The sequence below is a fragment of the Notothenia coriiceps genome, unplaced genomic scaffold (assembly GCF_000735185.1).
Source record: "Notothenia coriiceps isolate Sejong01 unplaced genomic scaffold, NC01 NC01_scaffold00037250, whole genome shotgun sequence".
NCBI classification, from domain to species: domain Eukaryota; kingdom Metazoa; phylum Chordata; class Actinopteri; order Perciformes; family Nototheniidae; genus Notothenia; species Notothenia coriiceps.
This window is the reverse complement of record NW_011369951.1, coordinates 10,261,779-10,273,176: the sequence shown is the minus strand read 5'-3', so window position 1 is coordinate 10,273,176 and position 11,398 is coordinate 10,261,779. Positions and strand designations below refer to the sequence as shown.

The following is an 11,398-nucleotide window of genomic DNA, read 5'->3' as shown; positions in this document are numbered from 1 at the left end:
CCTGCAGCAGCGTGCAGCAGACATATCGTGGACGCGGATTCATCGTGCCCGCGCAGGGAGACATGAACAAATTGGTCCTACTGGACGTTGCATGCTGCAGGCTTACTGTATAAATATGGCTGACTGACAATAGCGATAGACTGGACATGGTAAATAGCATTTTGTTGGCGAGAAGCTGTGTATTTTATTATAAAAAAGGGCAGATGCACCATAAATAAGACATGCTGTTAAATGCTTTTGATTATCATTAGATGTCTTAACAAGTGGAACACAAAATGTTGAAGGAAAACTGTGTGTCCATGTTTTGGGTCCTGGATTTGCAGCTCTGTTATAGCATGGTAAATACAAGGATTTCAGAAAAGTGTTTAAAAACAAACTATTGAAAAAGAATAATCATTGATTTCTCTCTGTTTAAAAGGGGGCGACATGCAGTTTTTATTTTATTTATGTTGATATTCAATCAACCTTTATTTGATATTAAAAAAATTCTACGGGTGCACTTTCACATTTCAATGCCCAAGGGAAGAACACACAGCTTGTGCTCTATAACTCAAAGGCTGCAGAGATATATGATGGACAGGCAAAAGTAAAAGCACACAAATATCTAAAAAGGTAGCATTTACAAAACATCTTTATTAAAAATTAAACATGACATTCTAGAAAAACCATAAAGCAAGCAATGAAATGAACAGTACATCCAAATATGTTCAAACGTAACAATCAGGCAACAGATTCATAACCTTTCACACACACATTAGTTTACAGCTGAAAGAGGGAAAAACATCAGTCATGAAACTGATTTTGTCTTAATGGGCTGTCCTGCTCAAGTTGTTACAGGAGCCTACATTTAAAGTTTGTTAATTGTTTTTATTATTAATTTAGTCTTGTTATTGTACTTTATTCCATTAAATCAACTCACTGTGTTTTAAAACTATATAAAATGTAGGTTTTCAAGTAAATACATTTAAAGAAAAAAACACAAGTTTAATTTTATCACCAACAATGTAAGTTGTAGGAATTAGTGATTTGCTATACGAGTCAATTATAAGGAATTGACTATTAATTGCGGTACATTTATAAATGGACTGCATTCCACACAAACCTCATATATGGGAGATCAATAACTTCACAGGAAATGGCCAAACAGATTTGTTGTCATTGTGTCAGTCAGTGCTATGTCAATATTTATCCTCGACAGCCTGAGGATTAGTATTGCGTGCCATGATTCCCTTCCACACAATTGAGCATGGCATTAGATTAACCGTTTCACCACTGATCTGATCTTCTTTGGCGTTGAGTTGTGGGGGGTCTGTGCCAGTTAAGGCTGCTGGCCCACATACTGGTTTAACCTCTTAACATGACCCCACTTGGCATTTAACCACAGTATACTATAACTATGTGGATTTAGTGCATTTGTGAATGTAGTATATTCACTTAATGCACTCAATCCACATAGCTTTGCAGCAATGCAGTTTTTTTCCTTTTAATTTCCACATGGCGCTGCATTTTAGCAATCTGAACTTTAAGCGACGAGGGTAACTAAAAACCTGTGTCCAGTAGAACTTTTTTTTTTTAAGTGATGACAATGTAAAAAAAACATGAAATGTGGTGTGTTCAACTATAGTCAATGCTTTGCCTGCAACATAAAGCCTTAGTGGAAACTCAAATGAACATGTCAATAACTGCAGTTGTATTTCAAATGATCTACTTAAAGAAACAACTTTTAAATATGCAATTTAGCATATGACATTTAAGTTTAAGCCAAAAACCATATCTGCATAAAATTAGAATCATTTTCTATAGCAAAAACAACACAACATTTTGATAATTTAATTTCACATTATCATGTAGCAATTCAACAGCTAGAATTTAACATCATTATTTGTTGAAATTAAACGTGTTTATAAGAAAATATTGAGCAATAGGATTTGTGGACTGCATCTCTAATGCAATGGAGTGTATTGTGTAGAAATTGTAAAATAAAAAAAACATTAGCATTGAAAAAAGCAATAGAATGAAAATTAGAATGAATAAAAAGCTAAAATATTCCTAAATTCATCTAAAATATTTTTGCTAGATATAAAAATGTATTTTCTTCATAAACCGAGGTTTCTTCATATAGAAAGACATTGCATATTTGGACCATTACAACTCAACAGTCATGGCTAGATACGGATAAGACTTCATTTATATATGTAGGCTTCAACACACCAAACCTAATCCCATTATCTGCACAAAAGGATCTGCACCCGGCTGCTGATGAAATGTACATTGTGCAAGTTTTTTTTTGAATGTGTTGTTGATGTACCATTTATGGGTTCCATCAGGAACTGCATTCCGCTCACAGCTTAACATATAATATAAGTTTGGTTTATAACTGAAAACAAATACAGTTGGTTACCCATCCGTGAGTCGGGGTATGGGGTTTTATGATACTGCAGGGCAAAGAACAGTTTCTTAAATCTGATTCCTATTCTGTTCGACAGTGACACTCACCTAGCTGACTGTAGGGCAACATTTTCTGATCTCAATACAGGTGCAGCAAGGCTTTTTGGGATTTGGCTGTGCTTGTTTACACGGAGTGGGGTCCTTCCTGCTTTTTGTTAAGTCAGGCATCAGGGTTCAAGCGCTTTCCAATCAGGCGTTGGCTGTGGGGAGCTCCTTGCTCAGACTGGAAGAAAAGAAAGTAAGGATAAAGGTTGTGTAAAGTCTGTGTTAACGTGAGCCAGTGGGCTTGCATGTTCTTTTTACTTATGTGAATCAATTGTGTGCGTGTTTGAGATGGACCGAGTGCACATCTGAGTCAGACAGAGATTCAGACATACACACACCTGAGTTACACCCCGCACACAAAGACACACACACCTGCTCTTTGATGTAGCTTTTCCCACAAGGGACCAGCCCTCTGAGGGCCAATCCAATGATGAAGCACCACACAGACAGGCCAGCTTCAAATGCCGCCAAGAAAGCACACGGGATCCACATCGCCAGGGTGGTGTCCTGAGAGACCGGAAGAGACCGGAACGTGGAGGACAATGTATGAAATAACTCTGCATTATTTATTCAACTGTGCAACACTCGCATTAGTTTGGCTTTATTTACACTTTACATTACTAGTATCAATCTAAATTATAATATACACTATATATAAAATATATATATATATATATATATATATACATATATATACACACACTACTGAATATAAATGTAAATTATATATTTTATATATTTATTGCGTTTATATTTTGTGAGCACATTTTCAGTTAAACATCTCGATTTATAAGTATATTTTTTATAAATGTTATTCGAAAATGGAGAAACTTTTATGAAATACAACTATCCCCAGGGATAATAAAAGCCTTTCTGATTCTGATGTTGACATTTCTTCTGTGATGCTTCGTCTCAATTTTACCCCTCAAAAGTTGCAGCAGTTAGACAAAGAGAAAAAGAGCTGGAGAGTGATGTGGAAATGTCAGTTTAGACTCACATAGATTCTGGTTGTATCGAACGGACACCGGGCACTGACAGGGGACCGAGCGTTGATGGGCACCTCTGTGTCGTTGCATCCCTTCATCAAACCTGCACCATTGCTGGCCACAGTGATGCTGATAGCCAATAGGAGCCCTGTGCAGCATGCTGCCGACAGCAGGGCGTTCAGGAATGATGTAATTAGAAGCCCTATTTGCTGGAGAGAAAATCATAGGAAAACAGACCGGGCGGTGACTATTGAGCAAACACAGGATGAATGATAATATCAGCAGTTGAAAACTAATTAAATTCTTACCAGTTTTAACACATGAAGATTCCTTGACACCACAATGGCAATAATCCCAGCGGCAATGCTCTGGAAGATTCAAATAACAAAATGATTGTTTCAGCCTTAGAGTAGGGTTTATTAAATTATGTGCCACAAATTATAATCCTGGCACTGAAGATGTGAGGCTGCATTCTTCATTTAGGAGCAAGGCTAAGAAGACTTCAAACAAATGGAAATAAATGAGTCTTACAAATGACTGTAAATTAGAGATTACAGAGGGAAACCAGTGCTGGTAAATTATTTTGTTACTTGTTTTTATTGTCATGTGTGTACAACCTGTAAAACATGTAATACCCCAATGAGTACATGATAGTATTGAGTACATTTAAAAGAAATTGGACATTATCTATCTAATCATAAAGATCTAACAGTTTACCGTATACCTCATTTTGATGAAATCTGCCTTGGGGCAATGAGTAACTGGTTTGAAACACCAGCTCCTTTAAAAACAGGCAAGTTCAGTCTTGATTGCCGAGAAAAGTACCCAAAACTGTAAAGAGCTAACAGTGCAAATCACTTTGAGGTTTACTGCAGGTGCATGTGTTATTCTGAAGACACTGGGATGAATTCAACAGCTTTTCATAACTCACCAAATTCATGGTAAAAAAACATCTGATCAGGATTGCTTTGCTTTTAAAGGTTCTACAAACCTTAAGCCTCTTGGCGCACGCTGCAGATTTGACGTTGAAACAAAGGATGAGCGGCTTAAATGAGGACTTACCAGCAGGCCAGAGGTGACGGAGATGATGTTGGCGACAGTGTACTCGGTGCTGATGTGGTTGTCTGGTTTGGAAATGTGGCGGAGGACATTGCCATGGACAATAGCTCCAAGAATGAAGTTAATATGGCCGACCAGAATGAGAGTTAATCCCTTCTTCATCAGCCTCCTTGGCCCTTTCTCCATATCTGGATGACAGAAATATAAGCAATACAATACCTCTAATTATTATGAGATATAGATTCATATTAGCATGCAGTTTGAAAAAAACCTCTGAGGAGGAGTTTGAGTTCATTCTCTGTATAGACATATACAAACTATGGTATTGAAGGACTGATAATGATTTTAAAAATATTTGATATCTTAGAAAGTCTAATGATAATATATTTCAAACACAATTCATCTTTAATAAAACCCTGAACAAAAATATACATGTTGCTTTGATATGAAAAAGGACAATGCACATTTTCTATTTTTAATCATACATATATTTATGTGCCTACATAAATGAACTGCACATTTACACGCAGTGCATTTATATCAACATCATCAAAAGGACGTCATAAAACTGAACTACTAGCAACATGATTTGCCTGTGAAACGGCTTTATGCTCTCAAACATTAAACATCACAGACTTAACACTTGCATCAACTCAAGACCTTATTCTTAAACTGTTGTTCGTTTTGCCTGAAACAAGTACACCTGCTCAGAGATGGACATGCATTTGCATAGAAAGGCTCACACTGACTGTGAGCTACTCCTTGTGAGTCACAGAGATGTGAAGAAGCAGTCAGGGCATGGGCCTACGTGATATTTTAAAAACGTTTTAATTATTATCCTCTTTCTTTTTGACTGATGACAGCTCATTTCCTCGAAGTATAAACCAAAGCAATTATTATTATACGCGCACCAACACGTTACATGTGCAGTTAGAACATCGAAACCATCCTCCTCCTTGCAGGCCTGCGGTCAGTGCACCGTGGAGGGAAAATACAGCGACGGACAAACAGGCTTAATGACGTTAAAAGCGAGATTTCTAAGTAGGAATCACGATAGAAACACTCACCAAAAGTGCACATCTCTCCGTTGTGTCAGGCCTTTCCCTTTGAAAAATGTAATGACCGTTATATTCATGCAAAAACAATTGCTCGACAACACAGAAGCAGAAACTCAACGGTGCCTCTTTGCACTTCCTGTATGACGTCAGGACTCACCTGTGAATTACCTGCTGCGGGCTGGACGCTGAGGGGCGCAACAGGCATATCATTTACCTCAAGCATCTTTATTCTGGCCTTTCACAAACAATGGAGGAGCAACTAAAGTTGTAAAGGCACACTTTAATAAGTAAGCTAAATTAGCTTAAAAGGAGATTTTTCACCAACAACAAATATTTGTATAATTCAAATTTCAACACATATGGTGTTATATGCTTTTTCAGAAGAAAGTGGATGCAAAACCGTAATTTGTAAATAAATTGAAAAAAAGCAGATTGGAGAACATTTTTAGCCCAAATACAAAAACAGAAGCATTGAGCGCAGATCAATGGATTGATATGATCCAATTGATGAAGTGACTACTTAAAAATATATATCTCAGCAACAGAAGTACGCTCTGACTGAAAGCTAATACAGAAACTGAAGCTGTCAGAGAAATGGATTAAAAACTACAATATTTGCCTTTGAGATGTAGTGGAGTAGAATTATAATTTAGCAAAAAGTAAAATACTTAAATAGCTCAAATGTGCAATTGAGTAAGGAATACTAGTAAAGTACATAATTACATCCCACCATTATAAATCGTCGCAAGCAATCTTATTAGATGAAAAATCATAACACTGATAACAGCAACATGATAATGAAATCAGTAAATCTGTCTTTTGGATCTAAAAACATCAACGTTGAGCATTTCACACATTTATTTGTAAGAACAGATATTGTCAGGATACACATTTCAGAAAAGACACAAACACATTTACTGACGCTTATGTCATATACAAAATAGAAGGATATACAAATATGCTCACATCCTTGAGTGACAGGCTAAAGCTGCCCACCCTGTACGATTATTTAATAACCAGTTTCAACACCACCATTCATTTGGGTGGGAAAGACAGCAAGAGAGAGAGAGAGAGGTGGAGGAAGAGATTTATAAAGCTGGTCTGGTGATCACATTGGTTGGTTTTTATCACTTCTCTGTAAAAGAAGAGATGCATTTACATTCTACTGGCTGACTTTAAAACATATCTTTGGAATATACAATCTTAGAGGTTCACAGATACACATTCAAATAGAGGAACAACTTAAGTAAACAATGCACGTTTGTTTAGTAAAAATGCAGATTAGAGAACAATTTTTGCCCAAATACATTTTTTTAAAACAGAAAGATTTGAGTGGAGATCAATGGATTAATACGATCTAATTGGTGAAGTGACTACTTAAACAATATATCTCAGCAACAGAACTAAGCTCCGATTGAAAGCTAATACAGAAGCATTCAATTCAACTGGTAAAATGTATTCTCAATTGTACGTTTTTGCATCTAATGGTATCGTTTCTGTTTTTTTAATACATACTGAGAAAGTAATGGTTTATGTGCATTCTTACTGCCGTTTAAGGTCCTGCATTGTATGGGCTTTGAGACACTAAAGTACCTGTAGACCACAAAGAGTTCTGAGCCAAAATGTCACAAAAGGCCACAGGCAACTCCCTGATCCCAATACAAGTCTCAACATGACATGTAAGATGTAACCTTTTGTATTCAAGTGTAGGTGCCTCTGCACTCTGTGAAGGAAAATCAACCCTCTAAGTCCCAGTTTAACCAAATGGTGATCAAATGAAATCAAGCAATAGAAGTGTATATTGGCTCAGACTCTCATCAATGTGGTCTCTGTGTTAATCACAGTAAACAAAAAAGAAATAAGAAAAAGACATGCTATACAGTGTCTGTAACATAAATAAATCTTGACGCTCTCACATAGATGTATCAGGAAAAGGCTAGGTCCTCTTTTTTACAGCATATGGCAGCCGAGTTCAGTACACAAGTCTCACATGAATGAATTTTACAGGCAGAGGAGCATGTGTGAACCCAACAAGCAGCAAATGGTAAAATGATGAATAAAATAATAAAAACAAACAGAGAAAAGAGGACTTTAAGGCATGTGCGTAGGCCCAGCATAAGGCAAACAGTAGAGCAAAATATAAAAACAAACACACAAACGGAAAATTCAGTAACACTGAGTTCACAGTACCTCAAAGTAACCATCATCCAGAGACATCTGGCATCATGATGCCCACCCAAAATGTAATATCCAGCTGTGCACATACAATATGTTATGTATCAAAGGCTTCTCAAATATTTATCATGGGTATAGGTCAATTATTAAGTTATCTGAAAAAGTTGCATCTCTGCACATCCAGTTTTCAAACTCTTATATATATTTAACCTGATAGGTGACATGTTGGTAAAAAACCACAACACAAAAATCAAAGAGCCGGGAATGTTCATAAATCATAAGGCAAAACAAAATGAGAGGGGGATTCACATGAAATGAGGGGGGAGAACGGCTTGGCTTGTTAGGGGTGCTATAGGTTAGAGATCATTAAAGTTTATAAGTACAACAGTAGTGAAAGGTGGAGTGACTCGTGAATATTTAAATTAGACTTGATGGCGTTTTAGCCCGTCTCATCCTAACACAAACAGGCAATTCGTTATGTAAACACCTCACAATAAAATACATCTGCGGCTTGGAGAAAGTGGTTTTGACTTTAAAGCTGTAAGTAATCTAGTCAGCACTGGTGTGATGAAGTGTCTTTTGCAGCATTCATGAGGTTAACATTTAACAGCCAATGTAAAAGCTAACACATTCAGAATAAATCCTCTCATATAGATTTAAATGGTTCTTAACTTTTACAGCTAAAATGTGATATCAGTCCAGGGAGCTTCTTTGGAGTAAACTGGACTCTGAAATTAGCTTGACAGCATGTTAAAGGTTTTCTGTGCTTTGGGGAGGTTTGATTCCCTGATGCAGAGGAAGAGAACCCACCCTTTTGGTCACATTTTCACCTAAGGCTTAGAAGAACAAAAATACAAAAACCCCACTTAATGTAATCACCATGTTGAGTAACCAAACAGAAGATGTAACAGGGTTAAGAGAGTGTACTAATGAGGGGACAGGTATTTCGTGGAGGAAATCGTTGCTATTGAAGAGCTTGGCTGAAGGATTCTTCTAGTAGGGAGGCTATTTTGTTTTGGTCCACCTGTAAAGAGAACACAAACATGTTCAACACTCCAGGATATTACAAACAACACGTACACCAATATGTTAGAAAATAGAGTTATGGTAATCATAACAGCAAAGACACAGACAGTTACAAATATGCGAGTTGGTCGAACAAATGAGGCATAAAATAAAAATATCGGAGAAAACCGTTAAGAGAGTCATTAAGACGAAATACCTACATATTCTCTCTCAGACAGAGTGATGAAGTGATAACATATACGTGGGTAGGTGAGTGTGCACAGGAGTACGTATGTAGCAGTACATTAAGAGGAGAAAGTGTTTGTGTTAGAGGGCACCGTACGTAGGAGTCACATCGCCTTATAAAATCTACAGAATTCTCACAGTTTGGTACAGAAATAGCACGCTCACCCACACACGCTTGCCTGCAGCTCTTCAACAGCAAACACACAGAGACTCACACATTGATTGCAAATCTCTCTCGCACAAAAGACCCACCTCACTGATTAAGCCCAGCTGCACCAACTCTTCAGCCATCTCCTGAACATTTTCATCTGAAACACACAGCAGCACAGTTAACAGCAGTCCATGGGCATGTCACATCCCTTTTTCATCCTCATCTCTACCTGTCACACACTTTATCTCTTTGAATTATGCAAGTATAGTAACACACACACTCCTACTCAAAAAGGCAGACTAAGGGTAAATACCACATTCAGAAGGTATGGTCAAGATACTGCTTTGAAATCCACATCCCACCATCAAACAGCAGCCTCTGCCGCAGCTCTTTCTGAAGCCACGGTGTTGTTTGATGGAACCATTTTTATATTTCTGTGTATATCTGGCAAAGCAGAAATTGAGCGATATCCAATAAAGATAAAAGGAGAGTCTAGAATGGGACTCATCTGGCAGGAAAATGAAAGAGCCGACATGTTTCAACCAGCATCGTCTTCATTAGTGTAAGATCTGTTAAAACATGTTTTAATATTTCTTTAACCACTGCATGGTCTGGCATACACCCCTTCTCCTTTCCTACATTTTGGAGTTGATATAGCTCATAGATGTAAAAGGCATAATATATTCAGAGGTGTCAGAAGTTTCCAAATAAGTGCTGTATTAATCCCATTTAACTGTAGCTCATCAAATGTGTATGACAGGAATTTTAAATACATTATGCACTGATCGCCTCAGCGTCCATAGGAACTAACTACCCTTTGTTAAACTATAATTCATGTTGACGTAAGCTATGTTTAAATAAATGCACAAAATATGAAAGCATATGCTGTTTTCTAAAACATTGGGAAAATACATTCAGAAAAAACCTGAGCTGATATTCCTGACATTAAAATGTGACGTTTACTTTCTTCTGAAACTTAACTTGTATGACCTTCTATTCATTCTGATCTGTATTTTAAAAAGCAATTTTAGTTACCTCCCAAATTGAGACATTCCTTTCCTGTGCCCAGTGATCAGAGGAGTTGTCATGGTCTACTGATTTTTAATAAACTCGCTTTCAATTTACAACTATAATCAGGAATGTGGCAGGGACAAGACAAACAAGTGGAGAAGACGGACGACCCAACATTAAGAAAAGAAAACACCCACCCACATATAAATGATAAAGGGCTATGTATATTGCTATTATAGCCGAGTGAGAGGATTCCTTCCTTTTTGCCATCTTGTAGTCTGCTTTAAAATCATCGTTACTGTTTGGTTTTGAAGAAATAAAGCTTCAGTTGTAAATATGGTTCAATTCAAGTGTATGAGAGTGAAGCAAAAGGCCTATCGGGTGAAATTTAAGTGGCTCAGATAGCTAGTGACCCTGCAGAGTGTTACTTTGGACTCTGACGTGTCGATAAGTAATGCTTTAAAGAATAACCCGATATCAGCAGGACGGACTGTTTACTAAGACAACAGGGTGTGCCTATAATGTGAAGTAACATAATAGACCAATACCACTGTGTGCCAGTGGTATTAATGTGTGAGCGTGCAAACAAATACACATGTAGTGAGAAAGAGTGTGAGAGAGAAAGTTGAGGAGATACATTTGAGTGAGTGTGTGAGAGTGAGAGACAGGGAGATGAAAGCCTGGGAAGAGATGGGCTGATCTTGACAGAGGAGGTGACAGCTGTCAGCTGCAGCCCTCACAGGCCGGGCATTCCCCGCACGCCTGCAACATTATCCATGCCTGCCATACCTGAGTGTGTGTGTGCACACTGGATCATACTGCCAACATTAGTTTGACCATTGCAACAGTTGTGTGTTTTTCTGGGTTTCTAGTCAGCTTTATGGCAGTTAAACAATTTAGGAAAGCCTGAATTTCAAATTAATTAATTTAGATAACTCAGTAAAACCTTCAAGATGTGTTTCCAAAGAAAGTACAAGTTATAGTTCAAGTTTTAAGAAACAACGTATCAACCCCCCACTGTCCAAAGTACAACCAGGAGAAACCATTTTCTTCAGAGCGTATCAACTGCCACCAACAGAGCACATAAGGGGTTTTGTTTCCCAAACTTATTCTGGTTGTTTCATCATCCACAGTTTACATAAGGAGGGATAGTCATTGTAAAGACATTACATTAAAACTCTTTTGTAACTGGGAAAAGCTGCCGATAGCTAGGA

At 37.5% G+C, this 11,398-nt stretch overlaps 1 protein-coding gene and 1 long non-coding RNA gene across 4 annotated transcripts; both read right to left on the bottom strand.

Moving 5' to 3' along the window:
• Positions 1-613: 613 nt before the first annotated feature.
• Positions 614-5,801, bottom strand: krtcap3 (keratinocyte associated protein 3). 2 transcript variants are annotated; one of them, XM_010796247.1, is made up of 7 exons: positions 5,754-5,801; positions 5,606-5,642; positions 4,542-4,726; positions 3,788-3,847; positions 3,491-3,688; positions 2,866-3,000; positions 614-2,671 (listed from the first exon to the last, which is right to left on the bottom strand). In XM_010796247.1, exons 2-7 carry the CDS (start codon positions 5,616-5,618, stop codon positions 2,609-2,611), a joined length of 654 nt encoding a protein of 217 aa, XP_010794549.1. In that variant the 5' UTR covers positions 5,619-5,642; positions 5,754-5,801; the 3' UTR covers positions 614-2,608. The 2 variants fall into 2 exon arrangements, with proteins under 2 accessions (XP_010794549.1, XP_010794548.1); XM_010796246.1 differs by lacking the exon at positions 5,754-5,801 and having other exon boundaries at positions 5,606-5,744.
• Positions 5,802-6,868: 1,067 nt separating this feature from the next.
• LOC104966903 (uncharacterized) lies at positions 6,869-11,387 on the bottom strand. 2 transcript variants are annotated; one of them, XR_800695.1, is made up of 3 exons: positions 9,487-11,387; positions 9,275-9,330; positions 6,869-8,795 (listed from the first exon to the last, which is right to left on the bottom strand). It is a non-coding gene; the product is annotated as an uncharacterized lncRNA (long non-coding RNA). The 2 variants fall into 2 exon arrangements; XR_800694.1 differs by having other exon boundaries at positions 9,275-11,383.
• Positions 11,388-11,398: the final 11 nt, after the last annotated feature.

Bases quoted from the DNA above. Each gene is read 5' to 3' on its own strand.
- krtcap3 (XM_010796247.1), bottom strand. The intron at 3,848-4,541 runs GTAAGTCCTCAT...TGAATCTTCCAG, and splicing joins CCGTCACCTCTGGCCTGCTG to AGCATTGCCGCTGGGATTAT. The intron at 3,689-3,787 runs GTAAGAATTTAA...TTTTCTCTCCAG, and splicing joins ATCTTCATGTGTTAAAACTG to CAAATAGGGCTTCTAATTAC.